Source organism: Ruditapes philippinarum, unplaced genomic scaffold (assembly GCF_026571515.1).
Source record: "Ruditapes philippinarum isolate M1 unplaced genomic scaffold, ASM2657151v2 ctg1637_1_1_1_1, whole genome shotgun sequence".
Classification (NCBI taxonomy): domain Eukaryota; kingdom Metazoa; phylum Mollusca; class Bivalvia; order Venerida; family Veneridae; genus Ruditapes; species Ruditapes philippinarum.
Window position 1 is genome coordinate 233,456 of NW_026864156.1, and position 18,342 is coordinate 251,797.

General features: G+C 32.6%; 2 protein-coding genes across 2 annotated transcripts in view; both read right to left on the reverse strand.

Moving 5' to 3' along the window:
* Positions 1-18,342, reverse strand: part of LOC132724635 (intermembrane lipid transfer protein VPS13C-like) — a gene marked incomplete at its 5' end in the record, with an annotated part of 117,375 nt that overhangs the window by 30,369 nt on the left and 68,664 nt on the right. The window contains 13 exon segments of the mRNA XM_060709571.1: positions 217-350; positions 884-1,009; positions 1,709-1,861; positions 3,758-3,868; positions 4,288-4,371; positions 4,697-4,915; positions 5,089-5,178; positions 5,489-5,623; positions 5,931-6,042; positions 11,237-11,433; positions 14,424-14,504; positions 16,440-16,460; positions 17,060-17,137. Of these exon segments, the coding sequence (XP_060565554.1) occupies positions 217-350; positions 884-1,009; positions 1,709-1,861; positions 3,758-3,868; positions 4,288-4,371; positions 4,697-4,915; positions 5,089-5,178; positions 5,489-5,623; positions 5,931-6,042; positions 11,237-11,433; positions 14,424-14,504; positions 16,440-16,460; positions 17,060-17,137 (1,541 nt within the window).
* Positions 8,903-10,951, reverse strand: LOC132724632 (neuronal acetylcholine receptor subunit alpha-9-I-like). Its single transcript, XM_060709568.1, has one exon. The coding sequence runs from the start codon at positions 10,436-10,438 to the stop codon at positions 9,140-9,142; it is 1,299 nt and encodes a 432-aa protein (XP_060565551.1). The 5' UTR covers positions 10,439-10,951; the 3' UTR covers positions 8,903-9,139.

The window sequence follows — 18,342 nt, forward strand, 5'->3', positions numbered from 1 at the left end:
ACAATTACATTTCAAGTACAGACTTCTGTTCAATTTAAATACACAATTACAATGCTAGCACTTGAACTTTTAGATATCAATTCAAACTGTATCCCTGAGAGTAAAACCACAATGTTCACATGTACATGTACTAACTATTGTACAAACTGTACCTCGACCAGATAACCTTGTGTACCAACTATTTAAATGACTCTTTAAACATTTGACAAGACTTACCTTTGATGTATCTTAATAAAAACATCATCACAGAAATTGTCGACTCTAACAGGGGCATCACCAACATCATAATCTGTAAACTGTATAGTGATAGGGTTCTGTGTACCCCCTGTTACACTCACACATAATGCTGTCTGAAATTATCATATGCAAAATTATATCTACATTCTACAAACTCAGAAAAATAGGCAATAGCAAAACTTATTTCTAACTAAATTGACAATATTTCTTTCTGTATAGTAAGGCAGCCCATATATGACCCTCTAATAAAGCTGGTATAGCTGACCCTTAAACACTATTACAATAATTTCCTTCATGATAACACATCAATAGAAACGGGTAAAATACAAATCTGATACATCTGACTTCCTTGTTTTGACTGTTAAATATCAATAATAACAGGTGGTTGTAATACGCAACAAAATAATATATATTCTACTATAAAAATTATGCAATTTTTTCATTATAAATTATAAGCTCATTGTTTCAGATTTATCACAAATTTAATTCTTTCTCTTCAAAACTCATTCTTAATCTCATTTATAATATATTAGTTTCATATATTCATCTTTTTTTTCTTATAACTTTCTTCTCCAAAAAATGTTCTTATGAAATCATTCATGCATGTATGTATATCATTGAAATGTTAATTAGCTAATATACTCACTCCATTTTCCATACGTAGTACTGTATTATTGAAAGATTTAAACGGGAAATGTTGTGATACCACGTTACTCCGCTCATATTTTACAAACATACTGTAACTTTCTGTCACTGGCCAAAATGGTGAACACTATAACATATAGCAAATACAACAACTTTATTTTTCTATGCTTTTATAATAGGTAAAACTATAAAGTTTTACATCAAGGAAAGGTGTATAAATATATATCTACTCTATCTGTAATTGTAAAAATCTATTACTTTAAAACTTCTATATATACTTATAAGTACTAGCATCTTCACCTTTAATGAATTTCTAAATCCCGTTAAATCTTTATCTTTCTGTCAAATGGTAGAGGAAGACAGAAAGTGTCACTCTGTTCAATATTTCGGGAATAATATAGTACTGGAGAAGAACCATGAAACCTTTAATAATCTTGCTGTATTACTTCAACACGTGGATATGATCAACATCCACGGCAAGACTTAAAGACACACATGTACCATTCAGGTAAAATTATTTAAAGACCTTAACCACTTGTTCAAGAGTGACTTCACAGTCAAAATTTCATTGTATAATGTCTAATTTCAGAAAACATCATCTATCAAAATAATTATTATTACATTAAACTTTGTTTTTTTTTTATATTTAATGATGCCATTTAACAATAAAAAGTTTATAACTGGCTTTAGGTGACAGATTTACTACATACAGTGCATATACAATTCCTGTCTTTACTACAAGTTTAACTTTTTTCCTCTTATCATCCTTAAATTTATGATTTACTCTCCAACTTAAGTACTTTATGAACCAGGAGTTTATATATACCTGTCCGACAGCCAGATCAAACCATAGATCTGTTGCCTTGTTTTCCTCCATGTATCTGAGAGGCTTGGTTGAGCTGTTTACAACCAGGAAGAATGGCAGTACAGTAATGATCTTTGTTAACTTTAATTTAGACAGTTGACATTGCACCATAAACTGAAATATTAATATAACATGTAAAATAACAAGAATGTCGAACGACACATATACCCCCCTTTCTAGCCATTGACTCACATAATTGATAATTTTATTACATAAACTTGCCAAAAATGGGTACATGGAAGTGTTCAATTATGGAAAAATCCACAGAAACCATTTTGACATTTAAGGCCCATGTGACATTGACCTTTGACCTAATGACCTCTAAATCAATAGAGGTCATCTACTTCTTATGACCAATAACTAGGTGAAATATAATTATGGACTTTGTGATGAATACTTTTCAAGATAACCAGCGGAAACCCTTTTGACATTTAAGGCCCCTGTAACCTTAACCTTTGACCTAGTGACCCCAAAATCAATAGGGGTCATGTACTAGTGATGACCAATCACTTTGTGAAATATGAAGACTTTGTGATGAATATTTTTCAAGATAATCAGCGGATACCATTTTGACATTTTAAGGTCCCTGTGACCTTGACCTTTGACCTAGTGACCCCAAAATCAACAGGGGTCATCTTATAGTGATGACCAATCACTATGTGAAATATGAAGACTTTGTGATAGATACTTTTCAAGATTATCAGCGGAAACCATTTTGACATTTAAGGCCCTTGTGACCTTGACCTTTGACCTAGTGACCCCAAAATCAATAGGGGTCATCTACTAGTTATGACCAATCACTATGTGAAATATGAAGACTTTGTGATACATACTTTTCAAGATAATCAGCAAAACCATTTTGACATTAAAGGTCCCTGTGACCTTGACCTTTGACCTAGTGACCCCAAAATCAATAGGGGTCATCTACAAGTGATGACCAATCACTATGTTAAATATGAAGACTTTGTGATAAATACTTTTCAAGATAATCAGCAGAAACCATTTTGACATTTAAAGCCCCTGTGACCTTGACCTTTGACCTAGTGACCCCAAAATCAATTGGGGTCATCTGCTAGCGATGACCAATCACTGTGTGAAATATGAAGACTTTGTGATACATACTTTTCGAGATAACCAGCGGAAAAAATTTTGACATTTAAGGTCCCTGTGACCTTGACCTTTGACCTAGTGACCCCAAAATCAATAGGGGTCATCTACTAGTTATGACCAATTACTATGTGAAATATGAAGACTTTGTGATAAATACTTTTCAAGATAATCAGCGGAAACTATTTTGCAATTTTAAGGTCCATGTGACCTTTACCTTTGACCTAGTGACCCCAAAATCAATTGGGGTCATCTACTAATTATGACCAAATACTAGGTGAAATATGAAGACTTTGTGATACATACTTTTCAAGATAATCAGCGGAAACCATTTTGACATTTAAGGCCCCTGTGACCTTGACCTTTGACCTAGTGACCCCAAAATCAATAGGGGTCATCTACTAGTGATGACCAATCACTATGCGAAATATGAAGACTTTGTGATAAATACTTTTCAAGATAATCAGCGGAAACCATGTGGTCTACCGACGGACAGACCGACAGACCGACGGACAGACCGACAGACAGACAGACCGACATTAGCAAAACAATATACCCCCTCTTCTTTGAAGGGGGGCATAAAAATAAAATATGGTATCAGATGCAATTTTGATTTCAATATTGTATGGATAAATTCCAAAATGTTACTTATTTTATTTAGAAATTTTTAGCATAATCTAAAACAAAGTTATGATTTTAAATGACAATACATTAATATCAATCCATATTTTTTTTATAAATTCAATCCTTTACTTAGGGTGCCAAATCTTTCAAAGTAAAGGAAAAGCATATGTACATATTATGACTGTTATTTACATAATACATGTTCATTATTATACAGTTAGAAAGAAAACATGTAGATCTATGTAATAAAAGATGTTGTAACAAAAAAATATAACTTACAGTATATTTCCGTCTTCTTTGGTTGTCATGACATTCTACAACCCCACAATTCCCTACTGTATCCATGGAAAATGCATGTGACCAATGAGATTCATATATTTTCAACTTGGCCTTAAATATAAAATAATAGTTAGCATTTACAGATAAACTCCATTTATCCTTATCATTTAACCAACTTCTCGTATTATCATTTGCTTTAATTCTTAAGCATAAATATTGAATTACTATTTTGTTTGTTCCCCTTTCAAAAATAATTGTTATCAGACACCTGGTATCACTATCTTTACAAAGGCACAAGAAACATGGGTAGAACCACTTTTTCTGTAGATAGCTAAATTACATGAATGAATTTATTAAAATTTAGATTCTTACAAACTACAAAAGGAGTGTAGCTAGTTTGATAAGAGATGACCATTCATTTTACAAGACATAAAATTATAATATAAAAGATGATGTCATTTTAAGCTCAAAATCCTATGTTTCTTACAAAGAAATGAATATATAAATACACCAGTGAAAAAACTGTTTACCTTTTTACGTTTATTTTTCTTATATCTGAAGAGCTGAGGGTAACTAGAAGGTAGGCATTCTAAGGCTACATCTGACATCAATCCCTGTATATAGTGAAATAATTTTCAAACCATGAATACAACAAAAATATGATCAAATGCTAGGTTATATGTTTGTAAAAGTATTGATGTTCAAATCTGAATTACTGCCCGCACACAAAACAGTAAACTGTCAAACTGTTCTGTCATAATGAAGATGATAAGTTGTTTAGGGTATGAGAATATTGACCATTTCAGATTGCTAAATGTTTATTGCAGTGTTATTTAATGTATTCTTAAGATATTACTATGAAAAGTATATCTTTTTTCAAATGTTCATGGCATAGCCTTGTCATTAAGAAAGGAGAAGTTGAGATAGATAATTACTTACCCTTATTTGAAATGTCAGGTCAGTTTTATTAACAATCCAGTATGGAGAGTAGATATAGAAGTTCCAGGTTTTGTCATGGTTACAGTGTACACTAAGAGACAGGTGCTTGTTGTTGTTATCTGGGTCAAGGTCAGTATCCATGGAGATGGCCTTGAACTCTTCCATTTCTTGTGTAATATCTAATGTACCTTTCCAGTCACAAGTAAGATAATCTGACACCTGTAGAAATATATAAAGAAAAGGCGTGAGTTGATTGAAAAAAAAAACACTTTCTCAAGCCAAGTCATGCAATTTTTCCACTCAAGTGTTACTAATAGTAATCTATATCTTTACAAAAAAAATATATAAAATTTTCCTTTTTTATTACTTAATAATGTCTCCACTATACTTACAAACAAGTTGAGTTTATATGCTTGTGACATATTCACTGTGTATAAAGGTGTACTGTCACCATGTGTCAGGCTACTTGTTGACTCACTACCCTGGAATATGTACATCATATTGAAAATACATTGTAGTCATAAAAGTACTGGTAAATGAGACAGATAACTTTATATTGTTTATCAAAAATATAAATAAGTTAGATATACTAGCCAATGTTTGTATGCAAAGACTGTGCATGTGACTGCATTGAAACATTCATCTTTTTTGGATGGTTAGCTCAACAATATGCAATTAAAAAACTATAAATACAACTTCAATCAAGCTGAACTGTAGGGCAAAAACAAATAAATCATATTCATTACTTTGTTCATCTTAAAAATATAAATTCAAAGATATTTTAAATCTTACCTGAAGTGAAAACTGTAGATCATAGGGTAGATAATTATGTAGAACTACAGGGGGATATAATGTTATTGTAAAGTAAGGAATTGTACGAGTTAACATCTGAGGTGGTCTCAGAGCTTCTCCTTCCTGACAAATTACCTGTAATATATAAAAATAAATGATTAACTCCTTCAATTCTAGTGATACAAACACTCACTACCATAGTCTATATTGTTACAATGTTCATTAATTCAGTAAATGACTGGTGGAGAGAACAAACTTCAAAGGTCAAATCTATGCAAAATGTCAAAATGCTAAGATTTTTTTTAAAAGGTTATTAGTCACATAAACAATACCTCTTGTCTTTCATGAATTTTTCTCCCATGAATATAACTGGCCAACTATGACAAGATCTAAACAACTTAAAAATCATATAAGAAATCATATACATTAACAAACAACATACTTTTATATTGAAGAGTTTATCATCATTCTGTGACTTGCAGGAGAAATATTTTTGTCTATCTTTGGTCTGTACAAGATCTGGCCACCAGATGGCACTATTTGTCTTTTCATACCTGAAATATGTTTCATATAATTTGAATTGACAGTTCTGTTTAAATATTTCACAGAACCATGCTGGATAGCTTAACTAAATGTCTCAAATTACAGCAGCATACTTCCAGATTTGTCATGGTTTGTTTATATTTTTCTAAAAACTAGTTCTAATAAGAAACATATTTTCAAGAGTACAAATTTAGTGAATTAACCTAACCTGAGGTACTATCTATGAATTGTGATACTATATATTTTTTTCTTATGCTGTTCATAACAGGGTACATGTACGTCATAGTTACAAATCTTGTGAAAAAAGTCAATTCTGTCATATTTTGCATAAAGCACTCAAAGCTTTACCTGGATTATAAATGTTAATATATTTATTTCCTACACAAAGTTCATCTGGAGGCATGGTACTTTAATAATAATAATAATAAAGACTGTATTTAAAGAGGCAACATAGTTAGGCAAGCCCAGTCTTCCCTATGAGCCTCTAAAGAGGTTAGTCATTTTTAAAAAGAATTGAACCCACAGAAATGGACGATAAAATACATGCTATAGTGCATTTTAAGACCTATTAAAACTCGAGACAGAAAACAACAGACATTTACATCACAGTTCATATGTATATATTGTTTTTAATTTTACATACATTATACAGCTTGTAATTACTAACTGTCAGAGGAAGTCACATGGAGAAGATACCCTGATAATGTGAATAATTTACAGTTAATTTAAAGAAGTAACTGGCAATTTTTCAAATTACAAAAATTAATAAGAACAAAAACAAGTACAAAGCTAATTAAATTATAACTTAAACCCTTGTAGCACATCAACAAATATCTTCAAAATAACCCCACACAAACTTTAACCTGTATTTAATCAAATGTTCCTACATCATTATCATTGACAGTCTTCCAAAATTCATCATTCTATTAAACTAAATATTGATCTGATAAACTTATAAATCATTTAAATAAAATCCAATATAATGCTTGATGATTGGTCATTGTTTACAGGTATAACTTGTACAATTTATTTATAATGCTGACTTTTGAAATTTAAATAATACACCTGTTCATAAAGACCAGAAATATGATATAAGACTAAAAAGATTATGGTCTCTCTTGTCAAGTGGTCTTTTAGAATACAAATGTACTATAATTTTACACTAGTTGCCCATAGCCTCAAACAGCATTTATCTGGATTCAAGCTTAACAGTAACACAACAGTTAAATATTTCAGTCTATACTGGCAGCCTGAATGCTTGGTTCTTTTATTCTTTTTTCTTTTGCTAATTACATATCAACAACAATTTGAAAAGAAATAACAGAAACAATACTTTAGTATTCTTATTTAGAAACTATTTTCTTATTGTAGTTTATGAATTTATATCATACATAACAATACAGAATGATTTTATTTAAATCATGTCACACATCTTACATACTATGTGGTGGATGATGATATTTCCCAGCAATAGTTCAAATACTAGAATATCAAGTCTGATATAATAACAGACAAAAAAGCAAGAAAAATAAACAGCTACAGGAAGTATACAAGTGGTCTTCTTTTTTACAAACAATGCCAATGAATTGTTCATATACGACATTATCTAAATGAGCCAAATTTTAACATATCAATTTAATATTTGACACTCCTTCCAACTCGATAAAAATATTGCCAAATAATTTAAAGTGTTCATCTTCTATAGGCTAGGGAGTGCAGGGACATCATATTTCATTTATTATTACAATATAAACAAAGTCTTATATCATGGTCAATCTAGATTTTCAAAATATATTTTGATCTTTTTGTAGGAGATACTTAAAATGATGATTATATACCGATTGATTTACAACAAAAACAAGTTTACAGTTACCCTGACTTGACCTATTAATTACAGTAACAAAGGCTATGTTGACCTTAATATATTAATCAACAAAATTTGTTACTTATTCATTGGTTCATAAAAAGAAGATTTTAGAGGATCATAAATTTTCTCTATAGATCAGGTGGTTATTAACAGACACACACTGGTATAAAATGAGCAAATTACAGAAAGAAACAGATGGTTGTGTTATAAGGATATTATCTGTCAACCTATACCAATTGTTTTTGGCATGCATTGTGCATTTAAGTGTCAAGTGCCAGTTGCTTATATCACAAAGTAAAAGAATTGAGCTAAATAGCTCATCTTGAACCTTTTTTTTGTCTTATTTAAGAGATGTCTCAGGAATGACCAATACCCCCTTATCTCTATGACACCGGATTTTATGTCAGTCAATTTATTCTTATTTTTGAATGAGAACATTATTTTGAGCTCTTAGTTTGAAGAAAATCCTTCAAGAAGCAATAACATTTATAGTGCAGACACAACATCTTCTGACATTTGACTTTCAAGTGTGACCTTGACATTCAGCTACCACAAAGGAAGCATGCAGTCTGCCCTTTGCCTTGTTGTGGTTAACACTTGTGCCAAGTTTAAGGTAAATTCTTCAAGGGGTATTGGATTTATAGAGTGGACAAGGAATTGCCTGACATTTAACCTTCGAGGGAGACCTTGACCTTAAGCTGTCACAATGGCACCATGTGTTCAGCACATAACTTTATTGCTGTGAACATTTGATCCAAGTTTAAACAAAGACCTTCATGTTGTATAAGAATTAAAGAGCATCTGATAAAGATAGACTAACCAATTGACTGACTGGTCACAGTGATTTCAGCAAAGCTCACTCAGCCATTATGTGATTGGTGTATAACACCAGCTAATGCAGAGAATGAAAACACAATTTTATATTGCAGTGTTACACCATCCGAAGGTAACAAATAAACAAAGATAAAGAGACAAATTTCTATTTACAAATTTATTTTAATAGATAGTGTAATAATTGTATAATCAACACACAAAAGCAACTGATTTTCTATTATTTTTTAATCACATAATTGAACTGTAAGTTCAACTTAACATTTAAAATAGGTTTAAATAAATGATTTCAGCAAGTTCAAAATATGAACTGTGAAATAAAAATAATTTCAAAAACCGCTTGTTATAAAATTAAATCAAGCATAAAAGATTTTCTACATGTATACCCGTAATACATTCGATAACTTGGTTCAGTTTAAGAAAATTGGCACCAGGTAGGCAACAGAGTAAAATATCTGTCCTCCAAGAAAACAAACAAACAGCAATGTGTCTATAAATTTAGCAATATTTTTCCATGTAACATCTTCAACTTCTGTACTCACGGAGCTGTACGATGTTCTATCATTACTCTGAGAAAACGTCTCTTCAGCTATCGAAGCATTGTCCCAGGAGGCTGATGCTGTGTCAAATGGCACGACCTTGTCTCGAACATTTTTACTCTCTTTCTCTATAGCCGACCTGCATGTAAAGCATCTATAGATATAAGATAATATGACCGGTACAGGATCTGACTCTGATTTATGATAAATTCTGATTGTAAAGATTGTCATTACAGTCATCACAGCACTAAATATCATCATGACAAATGTGTAGTAACTCAAATATGACAAGGGTATACCAGAAGTTGGTAGAAATCCCATTATCATGTTCAGCAGGACAACGTACGTCAGGAAACACGTGACCGAGAATCCTATCCTCTCACCTGATTCAATCGGTACAAGGAATGTGCAGGCACTCAGAGCTCCTAGCAACACGACTGGTGAGATTAAATTGATGATATAATATAACGGTCTACGAGTCAACTTCATCTTATAATCTATCACTGAATATTCGTTGATTTCAGTTGTCTCCACAGACGTCTCGTCTATTTTCCACTCACCATTCTCCTCAAAATACAGAAAACTCCACTCATTGTTTTTAGGACTTAAACTAACTTCATTTGTCTTATAACCCCATACAGACAGTCTAATAGTACACAACTGTTTATCAAACGGGTAATACTTGACATCCGGAGAGCATGCAGCCCTTGCTACAACCCAAGGCTTCCATTCACACTCCTTTGATGTGAAATTATAGCGAATTTTTACTGAGGTATCATGTCCAATAAGTTCATATGTTTTTACGGAGTTCAGTAGAACTATTGGTGGTTTCCAGATCATAGATGGCTTTAGAAGATCTGTTACACCCTGGGACGTTGTGTACAAGTCAGTACTCCATTCAAGGGTGACAAAACCGCTCACATCCATGTACCCATTTGTCTCATCAAAATCATTGATTGACACTAAATTCCAATCAAGTGTAACATTCAATGTTAGATCAGAATCAGTCAATGGTCGAAGTGTATCAAATCCATCTATTGGAGAAACGTTGTCAGCAATTTCAAGTAAATCAGTTTTCACATCATCAAATGTTACTGCAAGCACAGTTTCTTGCCATACCATAATAGTTATTATAACTATAAATACAGCTCTATATAATGTCCCCATCATTAATGTCTTTATTTGTCTCCAGTATGTTACTTCACAAACTGAAGTATATCTTTATCTATCTCATAAGATCAAGAACCTGTTCATACTGCTTTAAATGTTAAATCTATATAAAATTTCTTATTCCTTGCAATGTTACTGAGGATATTATTATATTATACAGTAATTTACTTTTCCCACTAATGTTTACCACTTTTCTCTGATTTTAATCACTTTTCACTGATTTTTATCACTTTTTACTGATTTTTACCACTTTCCCCTTATACTCATTTGTCTTGTTTCTCAATTTCCAGTTTCTAATTAAAATATTTACTGGTATTTTTCAAGTTATTTTTAATCAGCAATTACACTTCTGTACATTTTTTTGGTCAAAATGAAACTGACATTACATGGTTTAATTGTTCTGTTCAAATGTTAAAATAGATCAAACTGCTTATAACTATAAACGTCATAATTTGCGCAGTTGATTATGTGCCACACAATTTAACATCTGATACAATTAAAATCCTATTAAATACTGATAAACCATCAATTAAACCAATATAATAATAAGATATACTGATAAGCAGGTGTCTTCCGGTATTGTATTCTTTTTTGGTTCATTATAACAAGACAAAAATGATTATGTTTCATAATCAGATATTACCACCCCCTACAGATCTTTCTCAATGAAAAACAACTAATTTATTGGCCTCAGGTTTGAAATTTTGAATGACTTATCAAACATGTGACCTGCGATTCTTCATGTATTTTTTTGTACATTACATTATCAAAATAAAAAGAAGAATAAGTTTAACTTACGGAAGGTCAGACGGACAGACATACAGGGCACAATGATATGCTGCAAACAGTGGAATGGCAAATAGTTCTTGTGGTGAAAGTGTGGTTAACTTCATGAAGTCCTCCTTCCCTGGTATCAGTTTTGTATTACGCTTGTACGTCTGTAATTCATCCCTTAATACAAACACATCTACTGACATTGTTAAATTGTTCTTCAACTGTAACAAACAGATGACAATATTATAATAATACATCTGTAGATTACCAGTACATACAAGATACAGTCAATGCAGATATAAATCAGAAATGGAAAAATCAGAGTTATTACACTTATCAATGTAATTTGTTGGGTCATATTTGATGTTTAGGTCATATGGTGATTTTCCTTCTTTATTGATAGAAGATCCATGCATTATTTCAGGCACCTGAGTATAACCACCGGCATTCCGTGAGCTAACTGGATAGCTACCTCACATGAAAGAATCTGAAGTCATTGTTAAGATTCGAACCCACAAAAGTGAGGGGCAAGTGGTTAACAACCTTAATAACCACTGTATCATGGACGCCCCTATCAATGTAATTATCCAAAGCATAGCATAAGTGAATTGAATATTTCTTGAGGGTAGCCATAATAAATCTGACTCTCTACTAAATTTCAATTAATTGAAGACAATCACTCCATGAATCAAATGCTCAACCAATCTTCATTTATTCATTTGTCCAAAAAGAATAAGACTTGCTCAAATCAATATTTAACTTAAGGGTTACCGTTTTGTAATTTTTTCTACAACAAAAGTTTACTATAACATCTAGAGGTGACTGGAGTGTGACAAAGTGTACTATATTAATTTACCTGTAGAGGTTTCTGGAGTGTGACAAGGTATACTATATTAACTTACCTGAAAGGTGACTGGAGTGTGACAAGGTGCACTATATTAACTTACCTGTACAGGTTTCTGGAGTGTGACAAGGTATACTGTAGAGGTGACTTGAGTGTGACAAGGTGTACTATATTAACTTACCTGTAGAGGTTTCTGGAGTGTGACAAGGTATACTATATTAAAATACCTGTAGAGGTGACTTGAGTGTGACAAGGTATACTATATTAACTTACCTGTAGAGGTTTCTGGAGTGTGACAAGGTATACTGTAGAGGTGACTTGAGTGTGACAAGGTGCACTATATTAACTTACCTGTAGAGGTTTCTGGAGTGTGACAAGGTATACTATATTAAAATACCTGTAGAGGTGACTTGAGTGTGACAAGGTATACTATATTAACTTACCTGTAGAGGTTTCTGGAGTGTGACAAGGTATACTATATTAACTTACCTGAAAGGTGACTGGAGTGTGACAAGGTGCACTATATTAACTTACCTGTAGAGGTTTCTGGAGTGTGACAAGGTATACTGTAGAGGTGACTTGAGTTTGACAAGGTGTACTATATTAATTTACCTGTAGAGGTGACTGGAGTGTGACAAGGTATACTGTAGAGGTGACTTGAGTGTGACAAGGTGTACTATATTAATTTACCTGTAGAGGTTTCTGGAGTGTGACAAGGTGTACTATATTAACTTACCTGTAGAGGTTTCTGGAGTGTGACAAGGTATACTGTAGAGGTGACTTGAGTGTGACAAGGTGCACTATATTAACTTACCTGTAGAGGTTTCTGGAGTGTGACAAGGTATACTGTAGAGGTGACTTGAGTGGGACAAAGTGTACTATATTAACTTACCTGTAGAGGTTTCTGGAGTGTGACAAGGTATACTATATTAAAATACCTGTAGAGGTGACTTGAGTGTGACAAGGTATACTATATTAACTTACCTGTAGAGGTTTCTGGAGTGTGACAAGGTATACTATATTAACTTACCTGAAAGGTGACTGGAGTGTGACAAGGTGCACTATATTAACTTACCTGTAGAGGTTTCTGGAGTGTGACAAGGTATACTGTAGAGGTGACTTGAGTGTGACAAGGTGTACTATATTAATTTACCTGTAGAGGTGACTGGAGTGTGACAAGGTACACTGTAGAGGTGACTTGAGTGTGACAAGGTGTACTATATTAATTTACCTGTAGAGGTTTCTGGAGTGTTACAAAGTATACTGTAGAGGTGACTTGAGTGTGACAAGGTGTACTATATTAATTAACCTGTAGAGGTGACTGGAGTGTGACAAGGTGTACTATATTAATTTACCTGTAGATGTGACTTGAGTGTGACAAGGTGTACTATATTAATTTACCTGTAGAGGTTTCTGGAGTGTGACAAAGTATACTGTAGAGGTGACTTGAGTGTGACAAGGTGTACTATATTAATTAACCTGTAGAGGTGACTGGAGTGTGACAAGGTGTACTATATTAATTTACCTGTAGAGGTGACTGGAGTGTGACAAGGTATACTGTAGAGGTGACTGGAGTGTGACAAGGTGTACTATATTAATTTACCTGTAGAGGTTTCTGGAGTGTGACAAGGTATACTGTAGAGGTGACTTGAGTGTGACAAGGTGTACTATATTAATTAACCTGTAGAGGTGACTGGAGTGTGACAAGGTATACTGTAGAGGTGACTGGAGTGTGACAAGGTGTACTATATTAGTTTTTACCTGTAGAGGTTTCTGGAGTGTGACAAGGTGTACTGTAGAGGTGACTTGAGTGTGACAAGGTGTACTATATTAATTAACCTGTAATGGTGAATTGAGTGTGACAAGGTGTACTATATTAACTCACCTGTAGAGGTGACTGGAGTGTGACAAGGTATACTGTAGAGGTGAATTGAGTGTGACAAGGTGTACTATATTAATTTACCTGTAGAGGTTTCTGGAGTGTGACAAAGTATACTTTAGAGGTGACTTGAGTGTGACAAGGTGTACTATATTAATTAACCTGTAGAGGTGACTGGAGTGTGACAAGGTGTACTATATTAATTTACCTGAAGAGGTGACTGGAGTGTGACAAGGTATACTGTAGAGGTGACTGGAGTGTGACAAGGTGTACTATATTAATTTACCTGTAGAGGTGACTGGAGTGTGACAAGGTATACTGTAGAGGTGACTGGAGTGTGACAAGGTGTACTATATTAATTTACCTGTAGAGGTGACTGGAGTGTGACAAGGTATACTGTAGAGGTGACTAGAGTGTGACAAGGTGTACTATATTAATTAACCTGTAATGGTGAATTGAGTGTGACAAGGTGCACTATATTAACTTACCTGTAGAGGTGACTGGAGTGTGACAGTTTTATGGCTATGATTCATGTCTACATCATACACCATATAGTATTTGGTACCATGCTGTAAGAAAAGATATCATTTACAATTATTTGATATCAAAAAATCTCTAATTAAACCTTTGTTTGTAATAATGTTAAAATAATCTTAATGGCAAAAATAGCAAGACATCTACTTGTCAATATTTATAAAGTTCCAGGTACTTTTCAATATGCTCATATAAAACTTGTTAGATTTGTTTTTGTGGATTTCAGTAGCATACAAGAAAACACTGACTACTGATTTGAGAATTATGTTCATCTTTTACATACATATAAAAAAATCATCATTGACTCTACAAGTAAGAAAATTGGATCTATTCTTCAGAGATACATATAAATCATTCAAATGTATTCTACCATCAGGTAGTAGATGTCTTTTTTTCATCATGTAATTGTAGGTATTTAAAACATCAAAATCTTTCAAATTTTCTATGTTTACAATTTTTTTTATGTCTTTGTAAATGCTGAAAGATGCCAATAGGCTGTAAGTTATATTTCCAATTTTTAACTTAATTAACATTTTAAATGTCATAAAACCAGGGCTGACTTTACTGATTTACATACTGATTTGCTTTTTCATTACCCTTCCTCAAGTATAAAATCTTCAAATAAAGATGCAACATAAGATAGACATTAATTACATACAAAACAAAGAAGCTGGCATGAACAAAATGCCTTAAAATATAGCATCAAAATAGAATTATGTCCATAGGAAACAGACTTATGCAACCACTTAATTTGCCTGTCACGGTGGCATATTTACAAACTTATTCATGTATGATGTTTCAAAAACGTAAAGTGTTACATTAATAAGTAACATATGTGCATACAATAATAATATTTTCACAAACCTATGACGGATGAAACTCAAGTAATTAACCAGACAAGGATTTCATATCTAGCGTTAATTGTGATCTTGACCTAATGACCTCTAAATCATAAAGGTCATCAACTGGTCATAGGCAATATCCCTACTCAGTTTCATAAACTAAATTCTCAAATTGTTGATCGGTCATGGATTTTACACAATGTGTTACTGTGACTACAATATTTGACCTAATGACCTCAATCTCAATGTTAATAGGGGTCTTCTACTAGATATGAAGAAATGTCCTTTCCAAGGTTAATAAATCACACACTCTACCTTTGTAAGTAATTGATTGGACAATGACAACAGAACATGCATATGGACAGACCACCTCATTACAATTACTCCCCTCTCTTTAAAGTTGGGGCATAAAAGATTTTATTCAGCAATTTATACTAGCAAACAAATATAAAACATGTAAATATATAATCGTATTGAAATTTATTCTTAATGCAATGTTATTACTATTATTATTATTATACATGCAGTTTTATAAGTGATTATAAATATAGCCATTCAGTTGTTAGGTTAACAATAAATTTTTGTGTATCCACCCCATCCCCACTGCTGATCCATTAAAAATGTTACATGAACTTTTTATTTGTAAACTTTTTCTGTTAATAAAGTCACTGTGACCTTGATATTCTGTCCTCATTACGATCTACTAGTCTTGACAAATTTCCTTACTAAAACTTAGAACTGTAGGCCAAAACCTTCTCCAGTTACTGGTCTGAGAAACTTTTAATGGTCAATGCCACATTGACCTTGACTTTTGACCTCAAATCACTAGGGGTCATCTATGAGTTATGACTAACCTCATCATTACATTTCAGGATGGTAGGCTACATCATTCTCTAGATATAAGTTATATTATGTTGTGCTCTACTGACAGATTGTCATCATGCATCATAATATTGCCCCACTTCCTCTAAGGGGGGAATGGGGTCAAGGGCATAAATATGTGACAATACAATAAAAACAAATTAACATTAAATTAACATACACTTAAAGTAAAAAACAAATACAAAAGATAGTTATACACATAAAACAAATGACGCAAGGCAAGGACAATATTCTATTCCAACTTACTTCATTTTCAAGTTCATCTGACTATTTAAAGAAAATGGACAACAAAATTAATTTATATCAAAATATAGTTTTCTTCAAGGGAATAAAGTACCAGTTACTTATAAATCTTATTTCTATACAAGAATATATTTATATCAAACAGGGAAATATAAGATTTGTAAGATTCTCATGGTGGTTAATTTCTATCACTTTCATTAAGCAGTCGTATTGCAGGCAAAAACAACACAACAAAATCATTCATTGTTATGTTGTTGTGCAGCCACTAGCACAGCACCTTATCCATAAAACAAAAGAAGTATTACACTGATTGATTCAAAATGGTATTCTGTTGTATTTTTGCCTTTTGCTAACAGCCAAAGGAAACTGTTTAAAATTAATTGGCATGTTGTCACCAGACAAAAACAAGTAAAATTGGTTACTTGTTATTTTAGGAAAGAAAATAAGTAAATGCTAGAAGATAGAAACCAGTCACCATAGATTCTAGACACAGACATCTGTTTTAGGCATCAAACTGAAGAACACTATACTGTGGAAATAACAGAATGCAAAAAATCAGGTATTATTTTTTCAGATTAAGACTTATATGTAATAAAATTATAATATAAATCATTGATATTTACCTGTTTGGGTGTTAGATGGATCAATTTTCTACATGCTCTATTCATCATCTGTACTGACGATGTATCAAAACTTGATACCTGTAAAATATACATGTGGAAATGTTTATGAAATTTATCTAAAGTTATTAATATGTAAAAATTTAGTTAACATGTGATATACCTACACCACTGTAAAACACCTGATATCGTTCATTTAAATGCCTTTATAATACAGTACAAAAAAATAAACCTTTCCTATCATCTTAAATAATTCTTTCAAACATCTTAATTAGTTAAAACACATTTATTTTAGCTTGATTGTAAAATAACTTCTTGCAACTGATATTAATCATTTTCAAGTCCGCTCCCTGGAACTAACCAGTACTGCTGTCATATGAGGAAGCATGTTTGTGACTCAAGTAGTGCTTGAACCCATGATCCCTGGGTTGAGAGGCAGACACCTTAACCACAAGGCCAGCACCCTTATTAATTGATTTCAATCAGCTGTTTAATTACATAATTTTATAAACTTTTATCAAAGCAATGATAAACAAGAGCTGTCAGAAGGACAGCGCGCTCGACTTTTTTAGTGCTTGCCTATAAAACAAAACTTTGACAGTTAAGGGCACACAAGACTTTAACTAGGAATTTCTAAGTACAAATCAAGAAACATTTTCACAGAGTTATCTTCTCTTGCTTACAGATAGGTCTCATGATGGCACATAAGAACTCCAACTTCCAAAGTAATATCTCAAATGGTTAAGTCAACAAGTGGACAAGAATGAAAATTTTAACTGAGTTTCTAAGTCAAAAAGGGCCATAATTCAAATAAAATCCTTAACAGAATTACCTTCTCCTGCCCATGTTTTGGGACCATGATGGTAAACAAGTATTCCAACTTTCAATTTAATATCTCAACCAGTTCAGTCAAAAAGTTGACTGGTACAAAAAAGTTAACCAAGATTCTAAGTCGATAAAAGGCCTTAATTTTTAAAACAAATCCCTGACAGAGTTACCTTCTCTTGCGTACAGATGGGGGTAATGATGTGAAATAGCATTAAAAGTTTCAAAGCAATATCTCAAAGGGTTAAGGCAATAAGTGGATTTTACCCATATTCAATGTATTTTCTAAGTCAAAAAGGGGCATAATTCTGTCAAAAACCTTGACAGAGTTATGTCCTCTTGTCTGTTGATGAAGGTCGTGATGGTAAACAAGTATGGTCAGTTTCAAAGCAATACCTCCAATGGTTTTGAAATAAAGTGAGGTGGTACAAAAAACTTAACCAAGCTCAATACACTTTCTA

Excerpts from the sequence above, each read along its gene's own strand:
- LOC132724632 (XM_060709568.1), bottom strand. The coding sequence starts at position 10,438 with ATGATGGGGACATTATATAGAGCTGTATTTATAGTTATAATAACTATT.